This window comes from Leptonychotes weddellii, chromosome 6 (genome assembly GCF_054177405.1).
Source record: "Leptonychotes weddellii isolate Sample4059 chromosome 6, ASM5417740v2, whole genome shotgun sequence".
NCBI classification, from domain to species: domain Eukaryota; kingdom Metazoa; phylum Chordata; class Mammalia; order Carnivora; family Phocidae; genus Leptonychotes; species Leptonychotes weddellii.
Window position 1 is genome coordinate 112,393,320 of NC_138374.1, and position 26,275 is coordinate 112,419,594.

General features: G+C 54.3%; 1 protein-coding gene across 2 annotated transcripts; it reads left to right on the top strand.

Annotated features, from left to right (window-relative positions):
* Positions 1-24: 24 nt before the first annotated feature.
* Positions 25-18,669, top strand: INAVA (innate immunity activator). 2 transcript variants are annotated; one of them, XM_081824968.1, is made up of 10 exons: positions 25-277; positions 6,214-6,362; positions 7,142-7,266; positions 7,796-7,912; positions 8,626-8,848; positions 11,541-11,594; positions 12,356-12,566; positions 12,767-12,937; positions 14,838-15,510; positions 16,789-18,669. In XM_081824968.1, exons 1-10 carry the CDS (start codon positions 75-77, stop codon positions 16,879-16,881), a joined length of 2,019 nt encoding a protein of 672 aa, XP_081681094.1. In that variant the 5' UTR covers positions 25-74; the 3' UTR covers positions 16,882-18,669. The 2 variants fall into 2 exon arrangements, with proteins under 2 accessions (XP_081681094.1, XP_081681095.1); XM_081824969.1 differs by lacking the exon at positions 25-277 and adding an exon at positions 3,333-3,598.
* The last annotated feature ends 7,606 nt before the right edge of the window (positions 18,670-26,275 follow it).

The following is a 26,275-nucleotide window of genomic DNA, read 5'->3' on the forward strand; positions in this document are numbered from 1 at the left end:
GCCCCGCCCCGACTCTTGGCTCGGAATCTCGAATCCCTTCTTGCGTCTTTCCCCTCTTTCCTCTGGGCCTTGGTATGCCCCAGGGGACAGATGTCTTGGGATCTTTAACATTTGGGATGCTGCAAATGCCGAAGTTAAATGAAATACCTCCCGGGAGGGAAGGCCGGGGGGAGACTCGGGGAGAGAGGAGATGGCCTGGACAAACAGGTCCTGAAGCTGCGAGGCAGGAACGGGGGGCGCGGGGACAGGCGGGCTGCGCCAGAGCTCCATGGGACAGGTAAGGGGGAAAACTTAGGGGGACGCAGCGCGGGTGAACTGGGGGGTTCAAGCTCCTGAACCCATGGTCTTCGGCCTTAGCGGAACTGGCCCTACAAGAATGGAGTAATTTACGAAAGGGGTGGGAATTTCAAGTTCCTACCCAAAGTGCACATTTCCGACTCCTCAACCCCTCTCCTCCGACCTTCCCCATGCCTGTGGATCCCCTGGCCAGGTTCCGGGAAGCCAGAAAGCAGCCAAACAAAAGGAGCAAAGTCTGGGGCCGCCTGGATGCGGAGGGCGCGGTGGGGGAGGGGAGCAGGGTGGACCGGACAAAGGGCCTTTTTAAGGAAAGCCTAGAGGTCTGATTTCAGGGCGCATTCCAGGCTAGAGTGGAGTTCTCCTGTCCTAGCCCACTCCACCATCGCCTGCTGGAGGCGAACACCTTTCCCAGTGGGAAGAGAAAAGAGTGGAGAAAGAAAACAGTTCAGGAGCCCTCTCCCACCAGCCTTCGCCTAGAGGGTCCCGGGCTACTTGGCTTCTTTCTGCTCCGTTGACTCCGGCCACTGACCATTGCTTTGTTAATTCATTAAGTGGGGTTTTAGGAATGCCTGAGACGTACTTGGCTGGGTGCTGGTGGCAATGTGAGGATGGTAGGATGAGGCCCTTGCTTTAAACAACTTCCAATCTCACATATGAGAAGAAACTTAAAGAAGGGACTTTAAAAAAATGTTGGAGTGGATGGCTAGGGAGTGTGGAAGTTTCCTGATTTGGGGCTTGTGCTTGGGAAGTGAAAACCTGAAAGAGATGCAGTTTTTCTCCTTTCAACGATCAGATATCAAGTACTCTGACACCGTTCAAGAAAACCACTTCCTCCACCACCAAGTGGTGGTCTTGGTGTTGATGCTCTGGGGGTTGGGGCAGGGCATCCATCAGTCTCTGGGTCCCCTAGGCTGGCTGGGAGGGAGGCACTTAACCCCAAAGTTCCCAGCCAGTTTCTGGGGTACCCACCTCCCTTTTGGTAGTTTGAGTTGACAGACATGGCAGACAGTGAGATCCGACCCATTGGATCTGGGGTTCTTGGGAGAGTTGGTTTGCTGGTCCCATCCCAAACCTCACATTCTGCTGGTCAGGAAATGCTGCATGTGAATTTGAGGGAACAAGGGAAGGGGTTTTTGAGAGTTCCAGGGGATCAGTGCAGTGAGTGGATTATCTGTGTTTTTCTCCTCTGAGCTCAGAGATGGGGGGGTTCCCTGATGGTGGGGTTCTTGACTGGGTCCTGGGCACCAAAGCATCTGTGGATAGAATTCAGAGGGTTTGTGAACTTAGATGGGAAAAAAATATTTTCATTGCACACCAACCTTTAACAAAAATTTAGCATTGTCTTCAGTTAAGAAGGCAAGAAACCATAGGCAGTACCTGTGACTTTGCCGTTAATAGAATTCACAGATAGTTTTACATTACATTGCAGTTGTAACTGGCTTGAAGTATTGTTCACATTCATCACTTCTATGAAATTACTCACTGCTGGATCCTGTTTAATGTTAATAAAGAAGCGTATATATTACCATGTTTTCTGTTTTTAGAACTGTATTTCAGTATAATTGGTTCTCTTAATTTCCTTTTGGGCATTAAAATACATGCTATCAGCTGGTTCTAGAAACTTCCATCAGCCCCTACCTGGAGCTGGGGGGTGGGCAAGGTGGAGGAAGGGGACCAGTTACACTGAGTCAGTCTCTCTCTGTTTGTCACCGAAAGAATGTGACAAGCCTATTGGGGGATGGGGAGGACTAGGGGGAGGGAAGGACTGCAGGCTCTTTTGGGAGACCAGACTGAAAGCTGGCTCCACATCACAGGAGGGGTCCGCCCCCTATTGGGGCCCCTCAGCCTCAGCCTGGCGAGAGAAGGCGGTGGCCAGCCTGGCGGACTCTGGGGCTGGCATTGTTTGGAAAGAGGGTGTGTATAGGAATGTGAAGGTGAGCGGGGTATGTGTGTATGGACTCTGGGGACAGAGTCATAGACACAGCTCAGCTCCACAGGAGATGCTTGACGGAGCAGACTTCTTCCATCATCCGGGCCCTGGGGACTGGGGAAGGGGATGGGGTTAGGAGGTGGGGATGGACGTATGGGGCTGGAGGAGGGAAGCAATCCAGAGAGATGTTGAGGTGCCGATACCCCAGGGTTAAGGGGCGCAGTGGGAGTATCAGAGAGTGGGAGAAAGGGAGATGGTGGGATGAAACGTTGAGGGGTGTAGTCCTTAATTTACAGTATGTCTCCGTGTTGTCCATGGTGTAGCAACAGGTGGCCTTAGCCCTTGCTTCTCCCAATGAAATGGGCTAAGTTGTGAACGGTTTTTGGTTTGCTTGAGGATCGACGGAGTGGGAGACCTGGAGGTTTATTTTCTGTAGAGAACAGGTTCCATTTTGGTCTCTGATCCCTCACGTTCGGGGAGCGGACTTAGATGCTAGTGTCACGGTGGCTCTCCTGTGGAGCAGGGGACAGGACTGGTGTCCAGCTTAGTGCTCCACGGACCCTATTGAGGGATGCGTGCAAGTAATAAATAGGCCTTGATGATCCTGGGGGGACATGTCTAGGACGGAAAGAGAGAACACCCTTGCTCTCTTTAGGACCCTAGAGCCTTCCCCTCTGGGGTTCCATAGTTACTGCCTTGCCCGAAGCTTTTTGAAACCTGATTTGGGAGAGCCAAACTCAGGCCTTGGTTTCCATTTCAGTGTATGGAAAGAGCAATGACCTCTTCTTTGTCACTTGTCAATTTCTTGCTGGTATCCCCATGGACAGTGGACCTTCACCCTACTTCTGGGGGTCTTGCAGGCCTTGATTTCTGGAAAGGGAAAAGGAGGGTCAGGAGGGCAATTGTGCACCTAACCGCTCACCGTGTTGCATTAGAGTCCCTTGAGGCCATGAAGACATGACCCCTGTTGCCTTCTTTGGGGTTCCTCCATGGGGAGCCCCTTTCTCCCTACTCCCCGCCCCCTCCCCACCCCCGGAAGTGCAGAGGCCCCAGAGCTGCCTGCTGGCAACAGCCTCAGCAGGATTAGTTCAGGGAAGGACTTGCTCACCTGCTCCTCCCCTCTGACTCAAGTCCTAACAAGTCACCTGGTTCCCCTGGCCCGGCAGGCAGCCTAGGAGGCCGGCAGGCGGGACCGTCCACAGGGAGGGGAGGCCATCGGCAGCGAGTGGAGAGCGGGAGCCAGGTCAGAGAGGGAGCACTGGAGGCTGGCCTGTGGCCTGGGACACCCTGAGGCGGCATGCAACACCCCTCAGCCCCCTGACCTGGGAACAGCGGGTGTTTCCGGAATCCTGGCCCGGACCCCAGAAGCAGGTGAGGGCAGGGCAGGGTGGAGCAGGTCTTTGGGGCTGAGGGGCAGGCTGGCCCCGGTGGTGGCGAGGGGAGCCCCTGCAGGAGCTGGCACCCCCCCCCCCCGCCTCCCTCCTTGTGTCTCGGGCACGGGATGATGGAGGGGTTGCTGGTGGGCCCAGATGAGGAGCCCCTTGCCATGGTTTTGCTGTAGTTCTCAGGCCTCAGTCTCTGCAGGAGAAGGGGAGAGGCCTAGGAGCTGACTTTGGGGGTGCATTTGTGATGGGGGGCTCCTCAGTGTCTCAGCCTGAGGGACGCTGCGCTAGTGTTTCCCTTCCTCCCTCTTTGCCTCTTCTTTCCTCCTCTGCCTTTTCCCGGGGACGTTGTTCAGTCAGGTGGACGGCTTGCTAGGACCCAGGGCTGGGGCTTGCCGCGGCGGGGCTGAGGGTCTGGAGGGCGGGGAGGGATTCCTGTGTTGGGAAGGGGTTGGGCATGTGCCCCAAACTGCCTTTATCAGAAAGCAATGCCTGAAACATCAGGCTCCAGAGACTTCTGCCCTGTTGATGGAGGCGGGAGCTAGGCAGGGAGGAGGGTGACGGCTACAAGGCCGTGTGGGGTTCCTGCCCAGCCTGACGTTGTCCGAGGGGGTCCAGATGCAGAGAGGGGAGCCGAAAGGGACTTCCCTAGACACTGTCTAATCTTTGTGCCTACGAGGGAAGAAGGCCCAGCCAGGCCAGGCGACTCTCTCAGGACAGCATGGGCAGTGGCTGAACTAGGACTTGAGTCTCCCAACTTCAGGTGCTGTGCTCTTTGCTCTACTTGGAGCCACAAGTTAGCCCCGAGTGTGCCCAGCATCAGATTGGGGCCACTGTGAATGCCACAGCCAACCCCTTGACCCTGGCAATGAATGCTGGAGGAGAGGGGGGTGTGCCGACGTGGGGCCTCTCCTCTCACACCCACCCCTCTGTCCGGGTGACTCTACGCTCTGCAACAGTCAAGGAGGGAAGCAGGGCTGAGTTATCACAACTTCCCAAGGCAACGTCTTCGTGGTTAATAATTAATTAGCAAGTGTGACTAATTAATGGCTTCACTCACACACTACCTCCTCCCTTGTCCAAAGCAAAATGCGCTCACCATGCGAGCTCAGAGGGCCTTGCTTCCTAGCACGGGCTGAGCCCTGCCCCTGGCCGCTGGGGAGGCTTAGAGGCTGCCTGTGGTGGGGGCGAGCTGGGTGAGCTGCCTGCTCCTTGGTCCTGCTCTCATCTCTAGAGGGATGAAGGTTCGGGAGGGATGGGCCATGCACAGGTAGCTCTCCACTAAGTGTCCTGTTCTGGGTTTCCAGAACATGGGCTAGCCTCTCTCTTTGGCATGTTTGCAAAGGCCCCACATAAATTTTCTTTTTTCTTTTCTTCTTTATCCTACCATCCATTCTCCAGACTTTCCTGGAGAACTGAAATTCCAAAGTGCAGGTACAGATTGTTTTCAGCACTATGTTTTTATTGTTGTTGCTCACGGTACTCTGATGGGCTGTGTGGTTTATGGAGGTTTATAAAAGCGCTCGATCGCTTCTGCTCTTCCAGTCTCGAGAGGCAGAGGTCCTCCTGGGGACCGGGCTGCCAGCAGTCCTTTCTCTTTCTCCTCACCTTGCTTTCGTGCTCAACTTTCCCAAGGCCTGCTTTCCTGGCCGGTGGCTGATGGTGGAAGGGTGGAGCCCACCTCCTCCACCCTGTAGTCCTGTGCTGTAGGGAGGCAGGATAAGCTCCAGACAGAAACTCTGAAGGACTTTTGGACTGTTGCTCAATGGGCTGACTCAGTGAGGAGGTGGCTGGGCTCTCCTTCCAGACCGCCTGCCTGGGCTCCGCCCGCCCCTCCCCACCTCTGCTCCAGCCAACAGCTGCCAGGCCCTGGCCAGCCGGGACCCTGACACACACACACTGGGTCTCTCCTGGCTGTGGGGTATGGGGGATCCCGGCTGACACCTCCTTGAGGGGTCTCCTAGACGTAGTGGCTTGGGAATTATTTCAGGGATTTGGGGACAGCTCTCTGGCACCTTCACCTGCCTTTGGATGATTACCCTGGTCCAGAGGGCAGGGCAGCCCGGGCTTTGAGGGCCCTGGAGCAGCGGCTTGGCCGAGTACCCAGTGCCCACCCACAGTATCCAGTGCTGTCTGTCACCCACTGGGGCAGTGGGACAGGCCTCATGCTTCCTAGGCTCTTGGGCTGAGGATAGTCTGCCCCATAGGGATGGTTGTGCCCCAAGAAGACATCTTCCCCTTCTGCTTTCCTTTCCTCCTTGCTTCGTCCTCCCACCCATCTTTATTATCCTTTTCCTCTTCCTCCTCTTTCTTTCTCTTTTCCTCATCCTTCTCCCCAGTCTCAGTGGTCTCTGTGGCCGCTAAGAAGGAGGCAGCAGGAGGCTAGGGTGGGCCCAGAGAGCCCCCTGAATACAGGTTTGCTGGTGAGGCCCACAGAGCCTTCTCTGCAGCACCCCCAGCACTGAGAAACCCCGTACCCCAGACTGCCCCAGAAAGCCGGCCCCCACTTCCTCTCGCCCTGCCCTCAAACGGCGGATCCTTAATTAAGCTGTGTGTGGAACCAAGGGATTTCAACTACAGCTGGTTTTATTGTTCTCTTAAAAGCTGGGGAACCTGCAGGCCACCGCCACATCCTGGCTCAGGTTGGGAACGGTGTCACCCCTCCCTACTCTGTGCCCCCTCCTCCCAGCAGTCCGCCATGGGGAGTAAGGATGAGGTCAGCGACACTGACAGTGGCATCATCCTGCAGTCTGGTGAGTGGTTTGGGGAATCCCGCCCTGTGGGCCCCCAGCCCTGACCCTCCAAGGCCCCAGGCCCCAGGGCTGGCCTGGCCGAGTGGCTGGACGCTGAGTGGGGGAAGGTGGGAGGGGTGGGAGAGGCCTCTGCTGGGGGCTAGATCCCGGAGGGGCTGCAGTTTTCCCGGATGGTCTGGCCTGGAGGTCTGATCCTATCTGGAACAGGTCTCTGCAACTCTGGCCCTAGTGGTTACTAAGTAGAAAAGTCTTATCTGGCTACTGGAAAGGTCCTGTCTCTGGTTGGCCTGGGTCTGTGGGCCTAGTCTGGTTCTCGTCCCAACAGAAGAGAAGAAAGAAGCAGCACATGAGAGTGAAAGAGAGTGGGAGAGAGGAGAGGGAGGGAGAAGTGGTGGAGGCAGAAGTGAATTGTATGGGTGGAGGGTGGGAAGGGAAGGAACAGAGCTCTGACCAGTAGCCCTCCCGCCACTGCAGATCGCCTGTTGCGGGGCGGGGGCGGCCCTTCCCTGTGAACTGTCATGTTGCCACCTCGGACAGCCAGGAGATGTGGTGTTTGTGGTTACGACACAGGCCACAGCTGCTGACCTGTAATCTGTGGGCAGGGATGAGGCTGTGTGTGTGTGTGTGTGTACATGTGTGCACGTGTGTGTGTGTGTGAGCGTGCACACACGTGCACATGTGAGCACACTCCCCCCCACAACCCCGGGGATAGTTACCAAGTGTCTGAGAGGGTCTCCCCCACCTCGGCTTCCCTGAGCTGGTGCCCTGCCGCCCCCTAGGCCCTGACAGCCCAGTCTCCCCCGTGAAGGAGTTGACCCACGCCGTGCGCAAACAGCAGAGGGCCCTGGAAGAGCGGCTGGAGGCGTGCCTGGAGGAGCTGAAGAGACTCTGCCTCAGGGAGGCGGTGAGAGCCTCAGCTGGCTCCCCCCCCCCAGCCCCCCAACAAACTTGGGCTTAATCTGAGCCACATTCGGGGATGTTGGGGTTGAGGGAAGGGAACCCCGTTTGTGGGAGAATTCTGGAAATCAGGGCGGGGTGTGGTGCCTGGAGTCCCTGTGTGTGCGGCATTTGACCCGGGCGCTGGACCTCTCGGAGAGAAGGAATAGCCCCGGTGGGGCCCCAGGCACAGGGAGGGAAGGACGGAGGGGCTGGAGAGGGAGTAGACAGAGGTGCGTGTGGGACTGTAACCAGAGCCAGAGCAGATCTCTGAAGGAGGTGAGATCTGAAGGGTGAAGGAAAAGAGGAGGGAAGGTAGGGGGTGCCCTGAAGAGGCCAGTGAGACCGGCCCGGGTGATGGGGTGAGGTGAGGAGTGGGCAGGGGCCTCTGGGGAAGGGCAGGCACAGGCGTGCAGAGCCCAGGGGATTGGCTACCCCTGCTTGACCAAGGGCTGGGCAGGTGGAGAGGGGCCTGGCTGACTTCGCTTCCACCACAGGAGCTGACGGGTATCTTGCCAGCAGAATATCCCCTCAAACCAGGGGAAAAGGCCCCCAAGGTCCGCCGCAGGATTGGAGCCGCTTACAAACTGGACGAGCGGGCTTTGCATAGAGAGGTGAGGAACTTGCGCAGGCCGTCTCCACCCCCCCAAGTGTTGATCACTGAGCCAAGGCCTCGCCATCTGGAGGTGCCCTCACCCGGTACTTGGCACTCTCCACCCCATCACACCCACTCAGGGTGCTTGGCTCCGTGTTGATGAGGGCCACCCATTAACCTGTAGCCCAAATGGCCGTGGGGAAGGTGTGCCGCCACAGGAACCGGGAGAGCTGGGAACTCGAGAGGACACTGGGTCTGGTCGCCGGTAGGCAGAAGATCAGTGAAGAGCTCAACCGCCAGCCCAGAGAGGCAATGGCCTGTTTAAACAGGTTATTCCGGCCCCTAGGGCTGTCTTCCTCATCGTGGCGGGCAGGCAGCGGGGCGGCTCGGGCCCTAGGATCCCTTCCCCGTGGTGTGAAAGGCGGCAAGCTTCCCCTGGGCTTGCCTGACCGACCCTTGGGGTCAGGAGGGCAAGTGTCCCACTTCGGCTTGCACTCTGCCTGGCTCAGGCGGCAGGCGGGCGGGCGGGTGGGTCCCCCTGCCCGCTTCTCAGGCCGACAGGTTTGCTCTTCGGCACCTGCCACCGCCCCACCCTCTGCCCCCTGGCCGCGGCCGCTGCTGTCTGCGTCCCGGGCTTAGGGTCAGTATCCGGGGCACGGGGTCAGGGCCGTTCTCTGTGTCCCCGCGCGGCCACCTGCCCTCCCCGAGTGAGCCCCCGGCCTCTCCCCCCAGGACCCCCTGAGCAGCCTGGAGCGGGAGCTGGCCCTGCAGCTGCAGATCGCGGAGGCAGCCCGGCGCCTGTGCCGGGAGGAGAACCTCGGCAGGCAGGCCCGGCGGCAGCGCAAGCAGGCCATGCTGCAGGAGGAGAAGAAGCTGAGGGAGCTGGAGCGCTGCCTGGGCGAGCAGCGGCGCACCAGCAGGCCCCCTTCCGCCGCTGCCCTGCCCCTGGGCCGAGGTGAGCCGGCCGCCCCCCGTCCCGCGGCCCCGGGCCCTGCGTGAGCTTACGTGGGATGGCAGGGGGCGTGGCCCGGGGCCAGTGCAGTTGCCTTTGCGCCCAGCACCGTGTTTAATGTCCCAAATTGGCTGTCGCCGGAAGCCTGCTTCCTCGGTCCCCCCCTACCCCCTCCTGACCGTGTGCAGCCCCAACGCGCCGTGGCAAAGGGCTTCTCCGTCCCTGAGACCCTCTCCCCCATCTCCTTAGAAAGCATCCCATTCCTTCCTCATCCTCCTCAAAATCCACCGCCCTCACGCAGGCCTCCTGGGCAGGAAGGTGCTCCCCAGGCTGACTTCGAGCTTATTCCTGGGGTCTGCTCAGTGGCAGTAGCCAGGGCTACTATTCAGTTTAGGATAATTACTAATCATGCCAGGTGGGAGTACTTAGCGAGTACCCTGCAAGTGGCGGGGAGCAGACAGGTGTTAAACTAATTTACCACAGTGAACTTGAGGAGAAATTCCCCACCACACACACCTCTAATTGTAGTAGGTGCTCAGAATGCGTTCGTTGACTGACAACACCTGCCTTAAGCAGTGCTGTCTATTAGAATTTCTGTGATGATGGAAATGTGCTGTATCTGTGCTGTCCAGTATGGTAGCCGCTAGAGGGGCTCCTGAGCATTTGAAATGTGCCTGATGTGACCGAGGACCTGAATTTTTAATTTTATTTCATTTTAATTAACATAACCCAGTGCAGCCTTTGAGAATGCTCAGTTTGTGGCTATGATCTCTATAGCTACCTCCCCACCTGGGGAGTCCTGTGGCCACTGCTGGACCGAGGGCAGGGCGAGGCTGATCCGGGGCTGGGTTGGGGCAGTGTGGCTGAGACAGGGCGCAGCCTGCAGGAACGGCTTGCGTTTGGCTGCAGATAGATGTTCTCCACCCGCGGCCTTTCCTCTGCAAAGGCAATGGGTCTCCAGATTACCCTCTTTGTAGTGCACTTTTTTGGGCTAATGAAGCTGGCCAATGATCTGCTTGTTTTTATGAAGATTAGGGATGATGGGACCTGAAGTCTTTCTTCCCAGACCATAGAGTCAAACCAAAACAGACGCTCTAACCCCGGCTGCATCGCTGGACCATGACAGTAACAGTCCCACAATTTCTTCAACTTGACATCCGTGAAAAATAAAACTCTCTATTCTCCAGGGTTTTGTAAAAGATCAGAGGCAGAGAACCAGAATTCAATGAAAGGGTGTCTCCTCATTTGAACCCCAAAGCAAAGGCTAGTATGAGCCAAGCACAGCATGGGGTAGCTGGCTCCTCAGGCGTCGGCCCAGCTCCCGGGGCAGTATGCCTCACAGGGTTTCAGAACTACTCCGGGTAGAGTTTTTATTTCATTTAAGTTGTGGAGCAAAGGTTGACAAACTTCTGTAGAGGCTCAGAGAGTAAATATTTCATGGGCTTCATGGGCTATAAAGTCTCTGTCACAACCACTCAACTCTGCCATTGTGGCTCAAAAGCAGCCAGACATGACGTAAACAAATCTGTAGCTGTGTTTCTGTAAAACTTTATTTATAAAAACAGGTAACTGGATTTGGCCCAAGGACCCCCAGTTTGCCAATCCTTTGTTATAAAGGATTTCAAGATGGCTGGAATTGTTTACTTTTCTTAGAACTTTCTGGATAATGACTTATGCATTGGATGCCAGCGAACAGGAGAGCCAATAAATGGTAGTGGTGCTGAGCCAGACTCTGGTCAGACTGTCTTGGTATGAATTCTGACTCAGTCACCTTTTGGTGGATTGACCTAAGCCACGTTCCTCAATTCCTCCAAGCCTCGGTTTTTTTAGCTGTTACATGGTAATAGTATTTACCTTACATGGTGGTTATGACGATCACATGAATTAATATATGTGAAGTACTTAGAAAAGTCTTGGCACAATAGAAATTTTAGCTGTTGTTGATGTCCCCTCATCACTGTTGTCAAACACAGTTGAAAATACTTGGTGAATTCCATCCAGGTCACATTAGGAGTATTCTCAAGGTCTGAAGTTTCAGTTTGTTCAAGGGCAATGGCAAATAGAAGTTCCCCCGGATTTCTTGGGTCACAGCTGCTGCTGTACTGTGCAGAAATATCACACTCCCGTTTCCTTCAGGTGCCCTGCCATATCGCCAATTGAAGAACCTTCCGTATCCAGCCAGACCAGTGTGAATTGATCCCACAGCCCCGTAGCTCAGATTCCCACTTTGCACTGCTCGTGGTGCTGGTAACGCAGGACTTCTCAGATACGGGGTCCTTGAGTTGTATTTATGATCTCGGAAGACTAGAAAAGTTAGGAAAGTAACTTTCATCCCAAGCGCCTTCCAAAAGGACACTTTGCCTTTCCCTTCCACTGCCAGGAGACCCTGCCAGGGGAAGCCCCAGCTTTTTTGACAGATGGGGAAGTTGAGGCCCAGAGCTTTGAAATTGCTTACTCAGGGTTGCATAGCTAATGGCAGAGCCAGGATTAAAATCAGGTTTCCTGTCTTCTCACTCCTGATTTCTGATTTTTTTCTACTTCTAAGTAATAAATTCATATCCAGTACAGCATTTAGTACACAGTTGGTATTTCCTGATAAGGGATGTTCTCAGGAAGGGGTGGGGTCATACTGCTGGTTAACCCAGATGTATGGGTTGATTTCCTCACCTCCTTCTCTCCCCTTTGACTTTCCCAGAGCTCAGTGCCTCAGATGACAGCTCTCTATCAGATGGGCTGCTCCTGGAGGAAGGTGAGAAGGGGTAGTTAGGGACTGCTGTCAGGGCTGGGCTCCTACTGGAAGATGGAGGGCTTTGGCAGGGGTGCCAGGTTGGGCTCAGGGTCTCCGCTCCTACTGGATGCTAATTGCTATGTGCCCCTGCGCATGTTCGTTTGAGGGTGGGGATGTGCTGACCCTTTCCCAATCTAGAAGTTCGATCATTTTGACAGGGAAGGAAAAAGTGAATTCTAACAGAACCCTGGGACATTATTTCAGTACGCACTTGTTAGACCCTAAGAGCCATCTGGCCACAATCATTGCCCTTTTTGAATAGAAGGTAGCACTGGGGACGGAAACACACTCAATAGATTAAAAACCCTGTTTGTAAACCCTAAGGATGCTACGGGTCAAGGTGGACCAAGAGGGTAGCACAGTCCTGCCTAAGGGAGTGCCCAGGTCAATAAGGGAATAGCACACATGGGCACGGCATGAACCAGAAAAATCGGTAAGCAGATGGTTAGCTGCAGACATGGTAGTAGGAGCAAAGGTTAGAAGGTGGAATAATGTGAGCTAAGGGGAGTCAATCTGGGGAGGCTTCTTGAAGGAGGCAGGTATAAAACAGCTGTGGGGGAGGAAGTCCCAAAGAAGAAAACACCTTCGAGCGTCTGGGCCTGGAGCCACAGCGTGGAGCAGCCAGACAAGCAGCCATGGGAGGAAGAGCAAGGCATGGGCCATGGAGGTTCTTGGGCCAGTTTTCCAGCCGCTGCCTTCAGCAGGTTCTTTCACCCCTGCAGAAGAATCCCAGGTGCCAAAACCTCCCCCGGAGTCCCCAGCTCCACCTTCCCGGCCTCTGCCACCCCAGAGCCTCGAAGGCCTGCAGCCAGCAGGACCTGAGACTGGGGCCCTAGAGCGGGCCCCAATCCAGAACAGCCCCTGGAAGGAGACCAGCCTGGACCACCCCTATGAGAAGCCCAGAAAGTCTTCTGAACCCAATAGCGAGTCCAGGTCAGGACGGGGAGGAAGCTGGGGTGGGGGGGGAAGGGGTACGAACAGGGCAAGGCATGGGAGACTGCCCCTCTCCTTAACTGTGATGGTGGGAGGTGTGAGTTTTGGGGTCCCCTTCCACTGTGCCCCCTTCCTCTGCACAACTCAAGCCCCTCAATGGAGCCATTCTTGACGCTGACCTGTCTCTAATCCTTTTGCAGCAGCCCAGCCACCACGCCACAGGATGGGCCCGGTACCTCCAGCGTCTGGCTGCTGGAGCCTGCCTACCACGTGGTGCCCATCCGCAGCATTCCTGGCCAGCGGCAGGGCCGCACCAGCGCCCCAGCCACCCCCGAGATGCAGGGGAGGAGGGGCCAGTCACAGTCTCTGAGGTAAGAGGTCACCCCAGAGATGCAGGGGGCAGGGACCCACTATTGAGAGCTTACATTTGGAGGGTGGTGGCTTCTAGGATATAGGTGGGACTGTGGGTGACACGTGGCTAGTGCTGTGGCTCCCTTCTTGGGGCCATAGGATCCCTTCTTGGGGCACCTCCCAATAGAGGCCGTGAAGCAAGCTGTTTTCTGCACAACGCAATTCATGTTTTCTCCCCTTAGCCATATTCTCTTATGGCGAGAGAATATGGAACTTGGTAGATACTTTTGCAATTGCTTAAGATTATTTTATTATTGGTCACTAGCAGTGGATGATTCACTTTCTCAATTGATGTGCAGTCAATTCTCATTATTTGCGGTAGTTTTATGTCCGATAAACACTGCAAACACTGAATTAGCAATACCAAATCACTGCTCCGAGGGAAGATACCGGGTTAGGCTTCTGGTCACAACATTTTGGTCAACTGATCAATACATAACCTTGTTTTATGCGTGTTTCTGTTTAAAGACACCTTATTTAATATATATTATTGACTCATTAACATTGAATTCCTGGCCAATAGCACTCTAGGTGATGCCCAAATAAAGCTCACCAAATACGTATATTCTACAAAAGACACATCCATAGTCTTCCCGCACTCAGGAACACCAGACAGCACTTAGTACTATGCTCTGGGGCCGTTCTAAATAGTGAAGTCACCAAGAAAAAGCACAAAAATACGAAACACGGGACACTAAATCGACTGTGGAGAGGACACTCATATATCATATTTATACAAGTCAGAGCACTGCCTCATTCCGTCTTGGCTGAGACTGTGCCTAGCGGGCATCTCCAAGTTTTCACCATTCTGTGCAAGTCCACAAATGACCACAGGTGTTGTGAGGGTTGATTTGAGGTCACAGATACATTTCGCTGTGGGAGATTTTGCAAAGACAGAATCCGCAAATAATGAGAATCAGCTGGATGTTGTTTCCAAGTGTTTTACCAGTATTCTTGGTGAGAGTCTCAGGGACAGCTAGGCCAGGCAGTGTTAGCTACACCACACGAAAGCCCTGGACACGATTGCTGGGTTCTTCTGTGGGTTTAAATGGGCTTATCAGGCAGCGCGGGAAGGGGTGCAGCTTGGAACAACTGCTGTCAAGGCAAGCAATGAATCTTACATTTTACAGACTTCCGGGGCTAATTTACAAACAGTGCCTTTGTGCAGATCGGTAAAAGGCGCCCCCCTCTGGGCAGACCCAGCCCCACCATATTAACAGGGAGGGCTCGATTTCAGCCCCTGCGGGTCCTGGGCAGCTGCCCTTATGAAGGGGCACCTTGCAGGAGGCTACCTTATATTAGTTTGGTGGCACAGCTATAACAAAATACCCCAGAGTGGGTGGCTTAAATGACAGAATTTTACTGTCTCACAGTTCTGGAGGCCCGAAGTCCAAGATCAGGGTAGGACTGGTTTCTTCTAAGGCTTCTCTCCTTGGCTTGTGGGTGGCCGGCCATCTACTTCCTTCACATGGTCTGTGCCACACCCAGCTTTACAGGTCCAGCTTAGATACCCGACCATGTCTGCCCGCACAGATTCTGGGGGTGTCATGCCACTGGACACAGGGTCCCTCAAGGGGCTGAAAAGAGGGGACATGGCTGGGGCATCCTTTCCACAAACCGCAGAAGTGTGAATGCAGCGGGAGGGATACGGTGCATGGCGCAGGAGGGCCAGGAGGGTGTCTGGGTGTTTATTTCGGGGAGGTTTGACCCAAGACCCGGGCCTGGGAGCCATGGTTCCTCTGCTGAGGCAGGGCCTCGGCCTCACCGGTTTATCTTACCGCCCCCCTCCCCCGGGGCCCAAGGGAAGAGCCTGGGCCTCCCAGCCTCCCAGCCTCAGCACGTCTCCCCTTCCTCCCCCAGGACGGATTCCTTCCGGGCCGGTCCCGAGGGCCGAGGTCGCAGCGCCTTCCCCCGCCGCCGCCCCACTCACTACACGGTGACCGTGCCCGACTCCTGCTTCCCGCCGACCAAGCCCCCGCTGCCGCACCCCGCCTACCACTCCTGCTCAGAGGACAGTGGCTCCGACGTCTCCAGCATCTCGCACCCCACGTCGCCGGGCAGCAGCAGCCCCGACATCTCCTTCCTGCGGCCACTGTCCCCGCCCGAGCGGCCTCGCCACCGCGGGGTCTGGGGCCCGGCCGGCGCGCTCTACCCCAAGCTGCTGCTGCCGCCCGGGCATTTGGCGGCCGGGCGCTACGTGCTGGTGGCCGAGAGCCCGCTGCCGCCGGCGGCCGAGTGGGAGCTGGGCCACGCCGCCCTGGGCCCCGCCTACGACGAGGACGGGGCGCCGCTGCGCTGGCAGCGCCTGGTGGCCTCCCGCAGCCGCGTGGTGCGGACGCCCTCCCTGAAGGACAGCCCCGCGGGCCGCGCGCTCAGCAAGGCGGCCGTGTCCGAGGAGCTCAAGTCGTGGCACGAGCGCGCGCGCCTCCGGAGCGGCCGCCCGCACTCGCTGGACCGCCAGGGGGCCTTCCGCGTCCGGAGCCTGCCCCCCAGCAGAGAGGGCTTTGGCCGAGCCCCGGGTCCCCGGACACAGGTACGGCGGCTCCGGGGTGGGGGGCGGGGCCTCCAGCTGGGGGAAGGGCTGCAATTCTAGCGGGTCCCGGAGCAGAGAGGCGGTAGGCCCACAGGGTGGTGGCCGCGCGATTCCCAGCGGGGACGGACAGACGACAGGACCGTTCCCCCCCACCCGGGCTTTGGAAGGCCCTCGGGACTCCCCTGGGGCACCTCCTAATTTTGTCTCTGGCTCAAGAGCGCATACCCACGTACTACGCTGGTGGAGGAAATCCTGGAAGAGAGCGGAGCCGTTTTTCCTTAACCGCCCCATAAATGATCCGCAAAGCAGATAAGCCTCTATTCATAATCGGAGGTCCCATCCGAATTTATCCCCAAATTTCCTGACCTGAAGGCTCAGGACAGAGGGAGTCTGAAAACGTGTTTGCAGAAGTCAGGACCTGTGATTGCCTGTGGGTCAACTTCCTCTGACAGCCCTCCACACCTCCGGGCTGAGAAGCAGGGTGGCTGATGGTTAGGCTAGGGGGGTTCAAATCTCAGCCCTGCTATGGGAAGTGATCATTGGCCAGCTGTCTATCTCAGATGGCCATGACCTTTAAATGAGTTATTATGTGTAAGATGATGAGAATTGTGTATAGTAAGCACTAGTAAGTGGTATTACTATTGGCCAGGGACCAGCTTGGTATGACAGAGCACTCTGACATGAGGTAAGGGTGTCCACTCTGGATTCAGTGGCCCAGTTTCTCTATTCCGGAAGTGGGGGTAACACAGGAGTCCTGTCTTCTTTCTCCCTGGTACGGAGGGCTCTGCAGGGGGTGTGCTCCAGAAGTTACCAATAGGCTGCTTCTTTGAGACCCAGGATTCCTAGCAGGCCCAGCTGCACGTCCCTCCCCCACCCACCAGCTCTCTTGGCTGCAGCTGGCATCCTGGCCCTGGTCCCAGGCCGCACCCTCCAGCGGACGTGCTTTTGCTTTTCCCTTCCTGCCGGCTTGGACCTGCCCTCAGCCCAGGCCCGGCCCATCGCAACCTGCCCGACAGGGAGGGTGACAAGAAGGGGGCCCAGGAAGGGCGGGGAGGAGGAGGTCAGGGTGCCTATCACACCCCTGGAGTGGAAAATAGATGAAGGGTGATCACTGGGGGACATTGAACCTCTGGGGGGTGGGGGCAGGGGCGGAGTGGCTGGGCCCGTGTTGCTGCCAGTCAGCGTCTGCGGGGACAGGGATGGTGTACCTGCATTTGCTGTCTGGACATTTCTACCTGGTTTGCTCACAAATCTCTCCTTTCTTCCTGACCCTGGCAGGTGGCCACAGTGTATTTGTCCCGGAGATCACCTGAAGGGGCCCCCGTGCAAGTCTTTGTGCCTGAGAATGGCGAGATCGTCAGCCAGGTGTAACCAAGGCCAGGTGTCACCGCATGCCCCACGTGCCTTGGCCCTGCTACCAGAAAAGACTGTTCCACAGCAGGGCTGGAGCTGAGCCCTCCCACCCTTGAATGCCTTCTTCAGCTCCTTTACCCCCATCGCAGGTCGATGAGCTGGGGCTGAGCCTTTTTTTTAATTTTTTTTTTTTTCCGGAAACCCGGACCTTAGGATTTATGTTTGTGATTTGTCCTCAGGATCCCAATAATATGATGATGCTTTATTCCCCAGAGCTTGGTCTATTGGACTTGAGGCCTTGCCTGTCTGACTGACAGTGGCAGGGGATGCAGGAGGCAGAGGGGGCCATATCGGGATTCCTCACAGACTCTACCCTCTGGCTCAGAGAATGTCCCCACAGAACAGCTCCTGTCTTTACTGCAGCTGGAGGAATACTAGTGTGCCCCCCCTGCCCCCCAATTTCCCAGCTCTCTGGGTACCGTAGGGGTGTCTGGGCAGGGGGAGAATCTTCTTCCCCCTTTATAATGTGCTCTGTGATGCACACGTGAAGTGGTAGGTTAAAGATCATACGTCCTGGTGGAGTCTTGTCTTCCTGGATGAACCCTGCTCTTTTCCTCACCCCATAAGCACCCCCCCCATAGGGGCCACAGTCACTCACCATATGTTCTCTGTGCCCTGTGGGCTCCCACATGTACTCAGACCTCTGAGCCTTGAATTTGAGGCTTTGCCAGATTGTAGCATTAGGAGGCCCAGGCTGGGGGCTGGCCGGTGGTGTTTGGGGGAGGGCAGCTCATACTTTGGTTACCTTTTCTGGGATCGTGAACGCTTGCAACCCCACCCTTCCTTCTATCACTTTTCATTATAGTCCTAAAAAGCAATGTCTTCCGGATATTTTTGGAAAGGCACCATGTTTGTGGCATATTCTCATAGGAGGAGGTGGGGGGTCACTGCCCCTGCTGTTCCTCACCCAGCTGTGCTTCTGCTCTAAGACTGGATTTCCCTGAAAGTGGACAAGTCCTTATCTTTACAAATATGGGGAACGCTCACTCTTAAGGTCATTAATTGTCCCATGTGCTAAGACTTGAGCAGGCCTGGAAACTGCGTGTGCTAAGACTATCGCATAGTCCCTGGGTTCTCATCCTTGGGCCTTTTTGCCCTCAGATCTCCTGCTCCAAGGAGAAAGCACAGAGCGGAGGCGAGGTGGGGTGAGGGAGAGCTGAGTTCTGATTCTGCCCATGCAGAACCCTTTCCCCTCTGAGTGCCCCGGACTTGGACAGAAACTACAAATAACAGCTTGCACCTCCAGTAACTTGGATGCCTGTCCGCAAAAAAACACAGTTCTCCCCACTGGACAGAAGGCAGTGTGGCCAACTGCACCAGGTTCCCGAGGGAGGAACTTAGGTGGCCCATCAGAACAATCTGGGGGAGGAGAGGAGAGCCTGAGGGCAAGCACCTGCATCTCTGTCACTGCGCTCAGACCACATCCTGCAGCTCCCTCACTTTTTGGGTGGGCGCTGGCCCCATTATGTTCGAATGTCCTACTTTGGATTCTGTTCTCTTTCATTTTGTCTCGAAGCCCCTTTCACTGGTGTACAGCCATCTCCCCTCCCCGTGTCCTCCGGGGAGCCCAGAGCTCTCTAGGCTGAGCCAGGAAACATCCAAGCACCCCCCCCACACACACACGTGAGCGTCCTTTATGTTAACTTATTGGTTCTGTATGACGCCTGGTACTTGGCTGTGGGGCCGGAACTGTATGGGTTTTAGTGCCAAATACGTCAATAAAGTCTGTTCTTTGTGATTGGTCGAGCTGATGATGAAGGGTTCTTTTGTGCCAAGTTGCCTGAGCAGAGGTTTTGCCCCAGATGCATGCCTGGAATGGCAGAGTTGCCCGCTCTCCAGCTGGTCTGGCCAGGTCCCTGGGCTGCGGTGGGATGGCTCAGGTGGTAGAGGGAGGCTCTCGGGTCCTTGGCCTCCCTGACGGAATGGAATGAGGAACAGTCCCTGCCAAAGCTCCGTAGGTCGCCAGGGCTTGAGGAGATGGGCTCCGGGAGTCACTTTCTCCACGGCAGGGGACTTTGTGGCAGCTTCGGGAGGCCTAAAGGCTTCCCCTGAGCCCGGCTGGGCCGTGGTTAGTGATATGTGTGACTAAGAATCTCCTGCTCCTTGAAGCAGTTCTAGGAGCTCTTGACTGCCCAGAGTGGAGCTTCCCACAAGAAGCAGCCTCTTCTCCAAAGCTGGACAACTGGGGAGTTTCCTTGGGGTGGTGAGGAGGAGGCATTCTCCGCAAGGTCTCCTCCCCCATATCTGGGCAGGATTGCCCACGGCCCCTCCTCCTACCCGGGGACCACGGGGTGGAAGTGGGTGGGGTGGGGGGAGCTCCAGCTTGGACCACCTCCTCGCCGGCCCTGCAGGGGCCGCTACAGGACCCGGGAGCGCAGCGCCCCCTGGAGCCACAATGCCCAGGAGAAGCGTGAGCCCTGGATCTGAGGTGCCCGGTGTGTCAGGTAAAGTGGTCCCTGCCTGCCTTCCCCCTCCACAGCAGACAAAGGGCTGATGGCCGCAGGTAGGGGCGACCCCAGGCTTGCCCTGGGTGCTGAGCTCTGGGGACGGTGGGAGTCTGTGGGCTTCAGGGGGTTGGCTTTCTTAGGCCTGATGGGGGTGCTCCATTCTAGGTCACGCTGGGTGGGTCGAGGTAAGGTGACTCCAGGGGTCTCTGGAGAACAGAGCACCCTGATCATGGACCTAAGCATCTTCAACTTAGCTGAACTGCTGATAATGGGGTGCTTGATCCTGTATTGTAAACAGCTTGATGCCTTAGGCCCAGGGAAGCTGACTGAGGGCTGGGGGTGCCGAGGGGACCACCTGTTGGAGGAGGAAGCTCCCCAGCAACAGGACTGGCGGAGACCAGCTATAACACATGGGGGGACAAAAGAAAGTGGGGGCAGGGCCGTGTGTGGAGGCTCTTCTAAGAACAGCCAGCAATGGGATGCGCAAGTTTGGGGACCCAAGGTGCCGGGCTGTGGTCTCCTGGCCCACACGCAGGTGTCCCTGGGCAGTGTCTGGGAGGGGCAGACATTTAGGGGACCTTAGCTCCCCTACCACAGGGCAGAATGGGATTAGGAATTGGAGAATGGGGACAGAAGCCTCTGGTACAAGGGAGCTTTAGGATTTTAGCAACAAGACTCCCAGAGGCAATTTGGCCCAGAGGCAGAGGGAGGGACACCGCTGATGCCTGATTCGGTATTTTCGACCGTGGTAATGAGGCCTCTGGGAGACCACCTCAGAATCTGAAATTTGCCCATGCGGGGAGGGCCCTGAATGGAAGACTCGTAGGCAAGTCAGGGTGAAGCAGGGCCCTTCCGAGAGCCCCCTATCTTCCCATGGGGAGGGAAAGGGAAGCTGATGGTGGGGCCAGGCACTGGCATGGCTGAGCCAACTCCTTTTCTCATAAATGGCCTGCCTCCTGCAGCTTCACCTCTCGGTGGAGAAGCTGCCTCCCTAGGAAAGAGCATCTGACACGTTCCCTGCCTACCGTCCTCATCACAAGCTGCAGGCTGCTGCCCCAAGTCTACAGATGAATCCACATCCTAACAAGCAAAAACCAAACAGAGTAACTTTTTCGCAATCGACTGGCCAAGTCTCTTGGAATCCTAACTTAATGGGTGAGCAGTTGGCCCTGGCCCGGGCTGTGTTTCAACTCATTGCAGTCTCAGAGGTGATGGTGATTGCCCAGCCCTGGCTTGAGATGTCACCTCATGGACGCGAGTCGGCCCACTTCTGGCTGCCCCCTTCACGGCTCTAGGCTCTGTGTACTTGTCCATTTGCAGACCTGCCTCCACGAGAAGCCTGGAGCTGGGCAGGGAAGAGGACACTGGGGCTTTGAATTAAAGCTCACCCAGCTCACAGCTGTGCAGGGAAGCCAACTTCCAGGCCCCCTGCCACATTCCATTTCCACACCTATCTATTCTCAACTGAACAGCCAGAGCAATCTTGTTAAACAAAAATCAGACCATGCCACTCTTTTACTCAAAGCCTACCCAGAGCCCCCATCCCATTCAGAGGAAAAGCCCAAGTCCTTACAGCAGTCTTTGCCATGGGCCTTGCAAAGCCCTCCTGACCCATCCCATTACTGCTCTGCTTTTGTCTCCTGCCATTCTCCCTGCTCCTTCCGCTCCAGGCATACACTCCTTGCTGTTCCATGACCATGCTGGCATGATCCTGCCTCCGGGCCTTTGCATTTGCTGTTCCTTTGCATTTGTTGTTCCTTTGGCCTAGAATGCTCTTACCCTAGATATCTGTATGGTTTGGTCCTCAGTTGAAGGAGTGGCCCTTGAAGAGTACTCAGATTTAATTAATGAGATTTTCTCTGACTTCCTGTGTATATATACAAACCTATATGAACAAATGCAAAAAGAATACCTTTAGAATAATAGTAACAGTAGTTTCTGTGAAGGAACCACTTGTATGTAAGCTCTACGTCCGTAAGCTCAGCTTAGAAGAGTGCCTTTTACATAGAAGGTGCTCAATAAATGTACGCCTAAGAATGAATTAATTGATCTCCTGCTATGTGCCAGGGATTATCCTAATTTTTTACATGAATGAATGAATTCAAACCTCATAATAATATATACTGTGATTATCATCCCCGTGTTAAGATGACAGAACTGAAGCTGGGGGACATTTAATCTGCTCAAGATTGCTCCTTCCTTTTTTTTTTTTTTTTTTAAAGATTTTATTTGTTTATTTGACAGAGAGAGACACAGCGAGAGAGGGAACACAAGCAGGGGGAGTGGGAGAGGGAGGAGCAGGCTTCCCGCCAAGCAGGGAGCCGGAGGCAGGGCTCGATCCCAGGACCCTGGGATCATTACCTGAGCCGAAGGCAGACGCCTAACCGACTGAGCCACCCAGGCGCCCCAAGATTGCTCCTGACATGCATTCATTCATTGAATTATTACAATAATAGATACTATCATCTTCGCCATTGTACAGATGGGGAAGCAAAAGTTGAGAGAGTTTACTTTGCTGAAGCTCACAGGGCCAATAAAATAGAAGAGCTGAGCTTAGAACTCAGGCAAATGGATGTTTAATCGCTGTACCATGGCTTTAAGCCCCACCCTCAGAGCGCTCTGCTGCTTGGACTACGTGAAGTGGCCTGAACTCAGGGCTGGTTGCTTCTGGCCCTAGCATTGCTACCCTCTCCAACCTCTTGATTCATCCCCTCCTGACACCCTGGGAGTGGACAGGCTCTGTTATTAGCATTACTCCCCAACTTCTATGTCTACACCTGGGTCCTTACTCAGGGAGGCTTCCCCGGGGGGTCCATCAGCCCAGTTGACAAGGAAGCTTCCAAGGCTGATTTGAGGTTTCAAGTTCATTCACATTCAGGATTTTTAAAGCCTGTCTAGGACAGCTCCAATAATGTGTGGCCACCGGGGGTGACTTAGAGTTCTCTCTCTTTACAATTGTCCTTCCGTCCCTGGCCATTCGTGATGCAGAAGAACTCTTACCAGAGTCCCCATATGATTGTCTCTCCACTTAGGCTTCAGAGGGCCACACTAGGTCATAGGCCTGGAGAAGCTGGTTCTTGGAGCTGGAACACCCACCCAGGCTCTGATGGTTTCTGAGCCTTCTTGGCAGAGGGTAGGGGGTAGAATGGCCTTGCTTTCTTATTCCATCTGAGATAATCAGCCAAACTCCTCCCAACTACATCCCTTTGCAGGATTGCGTCAGTCAGAAAGAGATGCCTGTGAGTTCATTTTGGAATTTCTAGAAGAAGGACAAGCGGTAAGGAAATTCTCTGAACTGTTTTGAGAGCTGAGGAGGAAAATAAAAAAAATGAGGACTCATGCTTCCTTGGGTTTTGAATACTAGCCCTGGCTTGGAAGTTACCTGAAATTCAGCTTTTTTTTTTTTTAAGAGAGAGAGAAAGAAGGTGGGGAAGGGCAGAGGAAGAGGAAGAGAGAGAAGCTTAAGCAGGCTCCACGCCCAGCACGGAGCCTCACACAGGGCTCAATCTCACAACCCTGAGATCTAAGCTGAAATCAAGAGTCAGACACTTAACTGACTGGGCCACCTAGGCACCCCGAAATTCAGCTCATTTTTGCCTTCTCACCTGGACAATCTTAGGTCAAGTCAGCAGACAGGATCTGTGCAAAGAATCTTCCTTACGGACCCCTAGCTCCACTGTCCCCAGAGGGCTCTGAGGGGGCCAGGACATTGACGAGTGTCAGTCTAGGAGATGGGGGAACTGATGAGGAAATCAAGCGAGCTATCATCCATCCTGGCTGCTCTGAGGTCTGGGCCAACAAGGAGGGGCAGGGTCTGGGGTGCAGGCTGCAGGTCCGGCCTGTAGGAAGAGCTAAGGGCTGAGGCCTGGCTCACAGGTGGGCAGTTTCTGTGTTCTTTCCTAGTCCCAGTCAGACAAACTGAAGTTCCTGAGGGCTGTGGACACCTTGAGCAGTGCTGTTCACTCCCAGGCAAATGGCAATATGAATGATTACTTTCCCAAGACCATTCTGTCCAAGAAAATTGAGGTGAGAAAGACCCTAAGCTCTTCTGGGAGTTGATCAACCAGGAATGAGGATGACCAAGTCCCAGAGCCAAGAGCTGGCATCTCTGAGGGAAATTCCTGTTTTCTTCCTGGCCCTTCTAGTTATTAATCCTTGAAGAATCCACTGAGGTCTTGGTCAGCAATGTGCGTCAGCAAGCCATGCTCTGCATTGTGGCCCTGAGGTTCGTTCCTTGCTGTTTCCTCTTCTGAGCCCCCGGGTCTCTGATGCTGGGAACATTTGGGTTGGGAGGAAGGGCAAGGTTTGGGGACTTGAATTTTGGGCTGTGGGTGGCAGGGCCCCATGATTGCCACCTCATCTACCCGCATCCAGGGGTGATGGAGGTACCCCAAATTTCATTATTAGAAGCCTATTAGGACATCCAGTGTAGGAAACCTTTCCCAAGAAGCCAGGGAGCTCCTTCCCTGGCAAAGAAGCCATTGAAAAGTGTTTGGGGGCTCAGGTCCACACTGTTTCCTCAGAAAAGGTAGCAGAGCAGGTTCTATCATAGGGTCTTAGAAGCCTCACCCAGCCTGTCACTAATACCCTCCAGAGCTCTCTTATCATTCCTCTCCTCTCCCCTCAGCCAGGTGAATCCACCATTCTACTTATCCCAGAAACTGGACCTGGTAAATGCCTGCATCTCTAGCATATTCTCTCTGCCACTCATCATGCCCAGTCTAGACCGAAAGGAGAGTGCTAGTCTCTACCTCCAGGTAATCCCCACCATCACCTCCCAGTGGAGGTCTCCACTGGAGAGGATTTGTCTTCAGAGGCTTCCTCTGTCCTCTTAGCTTCTGGGCCCTCCTCCCCTCCTCCCCTTCTCCCCTCCTCTCTGACCCCTCCTTCAGGAGCTCAGAGCCCCATGGTCCTCATGCTGCCCAGGAGTAACTCCTCTGCCTCATCCTCACCTGTCTCCCTAGGGAAGTGGCTCATGTTCCCACACTGCCTATGTCCTCTCCACAAAGGCTCTCATTTCTCTAGTTCCATGGCAAACTCAGTCTTAAGAGACAATATGATGATAAAACCCGTAGATTTTATGGAATAACTGACCAGTAGACTGCCAAATCTCAAGAATTTCCAGTTTTAAAAATAGAACTTTCCTTACTCTAAGAACAGAATGAATCCCTAATGGTGAGAATCTCATGGGGACTGTATTTGTTGGGGAGAATGGCCCGATGCCTACATTTTACTATTTGGCCTACAGTTTGGGCTGGCCCTGGTCCAGTCTTCAGTGAGGTCAAGAAAGGTCAGCACTTGGGAAGATCAGTGTGTGGCGGCAGAGCTGGACTGGCCCCCACTTTCCTTCCTCCTGAGGAGGGGTCTGAGGGACATGGGGGGAGTGCCCCAGGGAGCCAGGCTGGCCCAGTGGCTGTCGGTCCTCCTACACTCCACGCTTCCTCAATTGTCAGACGATCCAAGCCTTAGATGACATGTTACAAGCTCTTGTAATGGAGGATACGGACCCCAACATGCCCACACTGCAGAACTTCCTGGAGGTAAGTGGCTATAGAAAGCAGTCAGACTGGAGCCCTATATTAAATCTGTCTTTTTGGGAGGAAAGACAAGGAATATTAAGATAGTCTGGAGGTCTTTCAAGCCAGAGGCCATCAGTTCTCAAACCTCAGTGAGCATCACGATGACTGGGAGACCACTTCCTGTATCGCTCTCTCTCTATCTTTTGAGCCTTTCAAATATTCTTAGTTATGATACATTGTCATATCTTTGGGGTGAATTTGAGTTGGGGAAATAGCCAAGTCACTTGAAACCAACTTTCATCAACAAGATGGTAATTAATGAGGATAATACAATTTTGGATAAAACATTATATTTGACTACCAATACTTAGACAGGATCACCTGGATATCTTAAAAAAATCTTTGATGAGGGCTGTATCTAGAGAGGAAACATACTCCTACTGGGATTAGTGACATGGTTTTTTTTCGAAGGTATCATTTCTGGTACATTTGTTGAGAAGCATTTCTGTGCTTTGTAGGTACTTTCCCTGTAAGTGGACTAGTAAATGCACTAATATAATTTGAGTTTATGGGGAACAAAGATGCAGAGCTTTGGTTCTCCATCAGGGTGGGGTCCTCAGGAAATCCACTATTGGGGTCCTCATTATCCAAAGGTAAATGGTGCTCCCCAAAGGCACCACTTGAAATCGTTTCCAGAGTTTCATTTATCAATTTATCTTGATAAATGAAATTAAAATGATAAAAATAAGATCTTCTATATGCAACAAGATTTAGATTATATTTGCTACTTTGAGGTAATTCTGAAGCAAAAAAAATCACATGTGGCTATCTTCGACATAATTTTTCCTACAAAAACTATATGATCGCATAATACCTCATTTATTTCATATTTGACTTTGCACAGTGGGATCAGAAAGAGGGTTGATTTTAAAAAAATATTTAAGGTCTATTTAGTTTTTCCAAGGGCTCCTCTCTTTTTTTCTGCCTTTGTTTTTTTTTGCCTTTGTTTTTCTTTTCATATTTTTATTAAGGCGTAATTTACATACAGTATAACGCCCCCTTCCCAGTGGGTAGTTCTGTGGGTTTTGACAAACGCAGTCATACCTACACAGCTACAATCAAGCTACAGAGCTGTTCTACCATCCCCCCAAATCCCCCCCATGACTCTGTAAGTCAACGTCTCTGCCCACCCCAACCCCTGACAATAGATGATCTGTTTTTCTTTTTGGCATATGAGCTGCCAAAGCAAGCACCTGTTTGTCTTTCTGGCCGTTGGGGAGGTAGATTCGAAGCAGGGAGGGATGAGGGCAGTGTTCCCATAGAAGGTATTGGTGGTTTCTCTCTGCTGCCTTTCCAGATCATCTTGCCTTGGTTAACACTGTCAGA

What these genes read in the sequence shown, in the direction of transcription:
- INAVA (XM_081824968.1), top strand. Translation starts at nt 75, where the DNA reads ATGCCCCAGGGGACAGATGTCTTGGGATCTTTAACATTTGGGATGCTG. An exon ending in TGGCATCATCCTGCAGTCTG is followed by an intron (nt 6,363 to 7,141) that starts GTGAGTGGTTTG and finishes GCCGCCCCCTAG; the next exon opens with GCCCTGACAGCCCAGTCTCC. An exon ending in TGCCCTGCCCCTGGGCCGAG is followed by an intron (nt 8,849 to 11,540) that starts GTGAGCCGGCCG and finishes TGACTTTCCCAG; the next exon opens with AGCTCAGTGCCTCAGATGAC.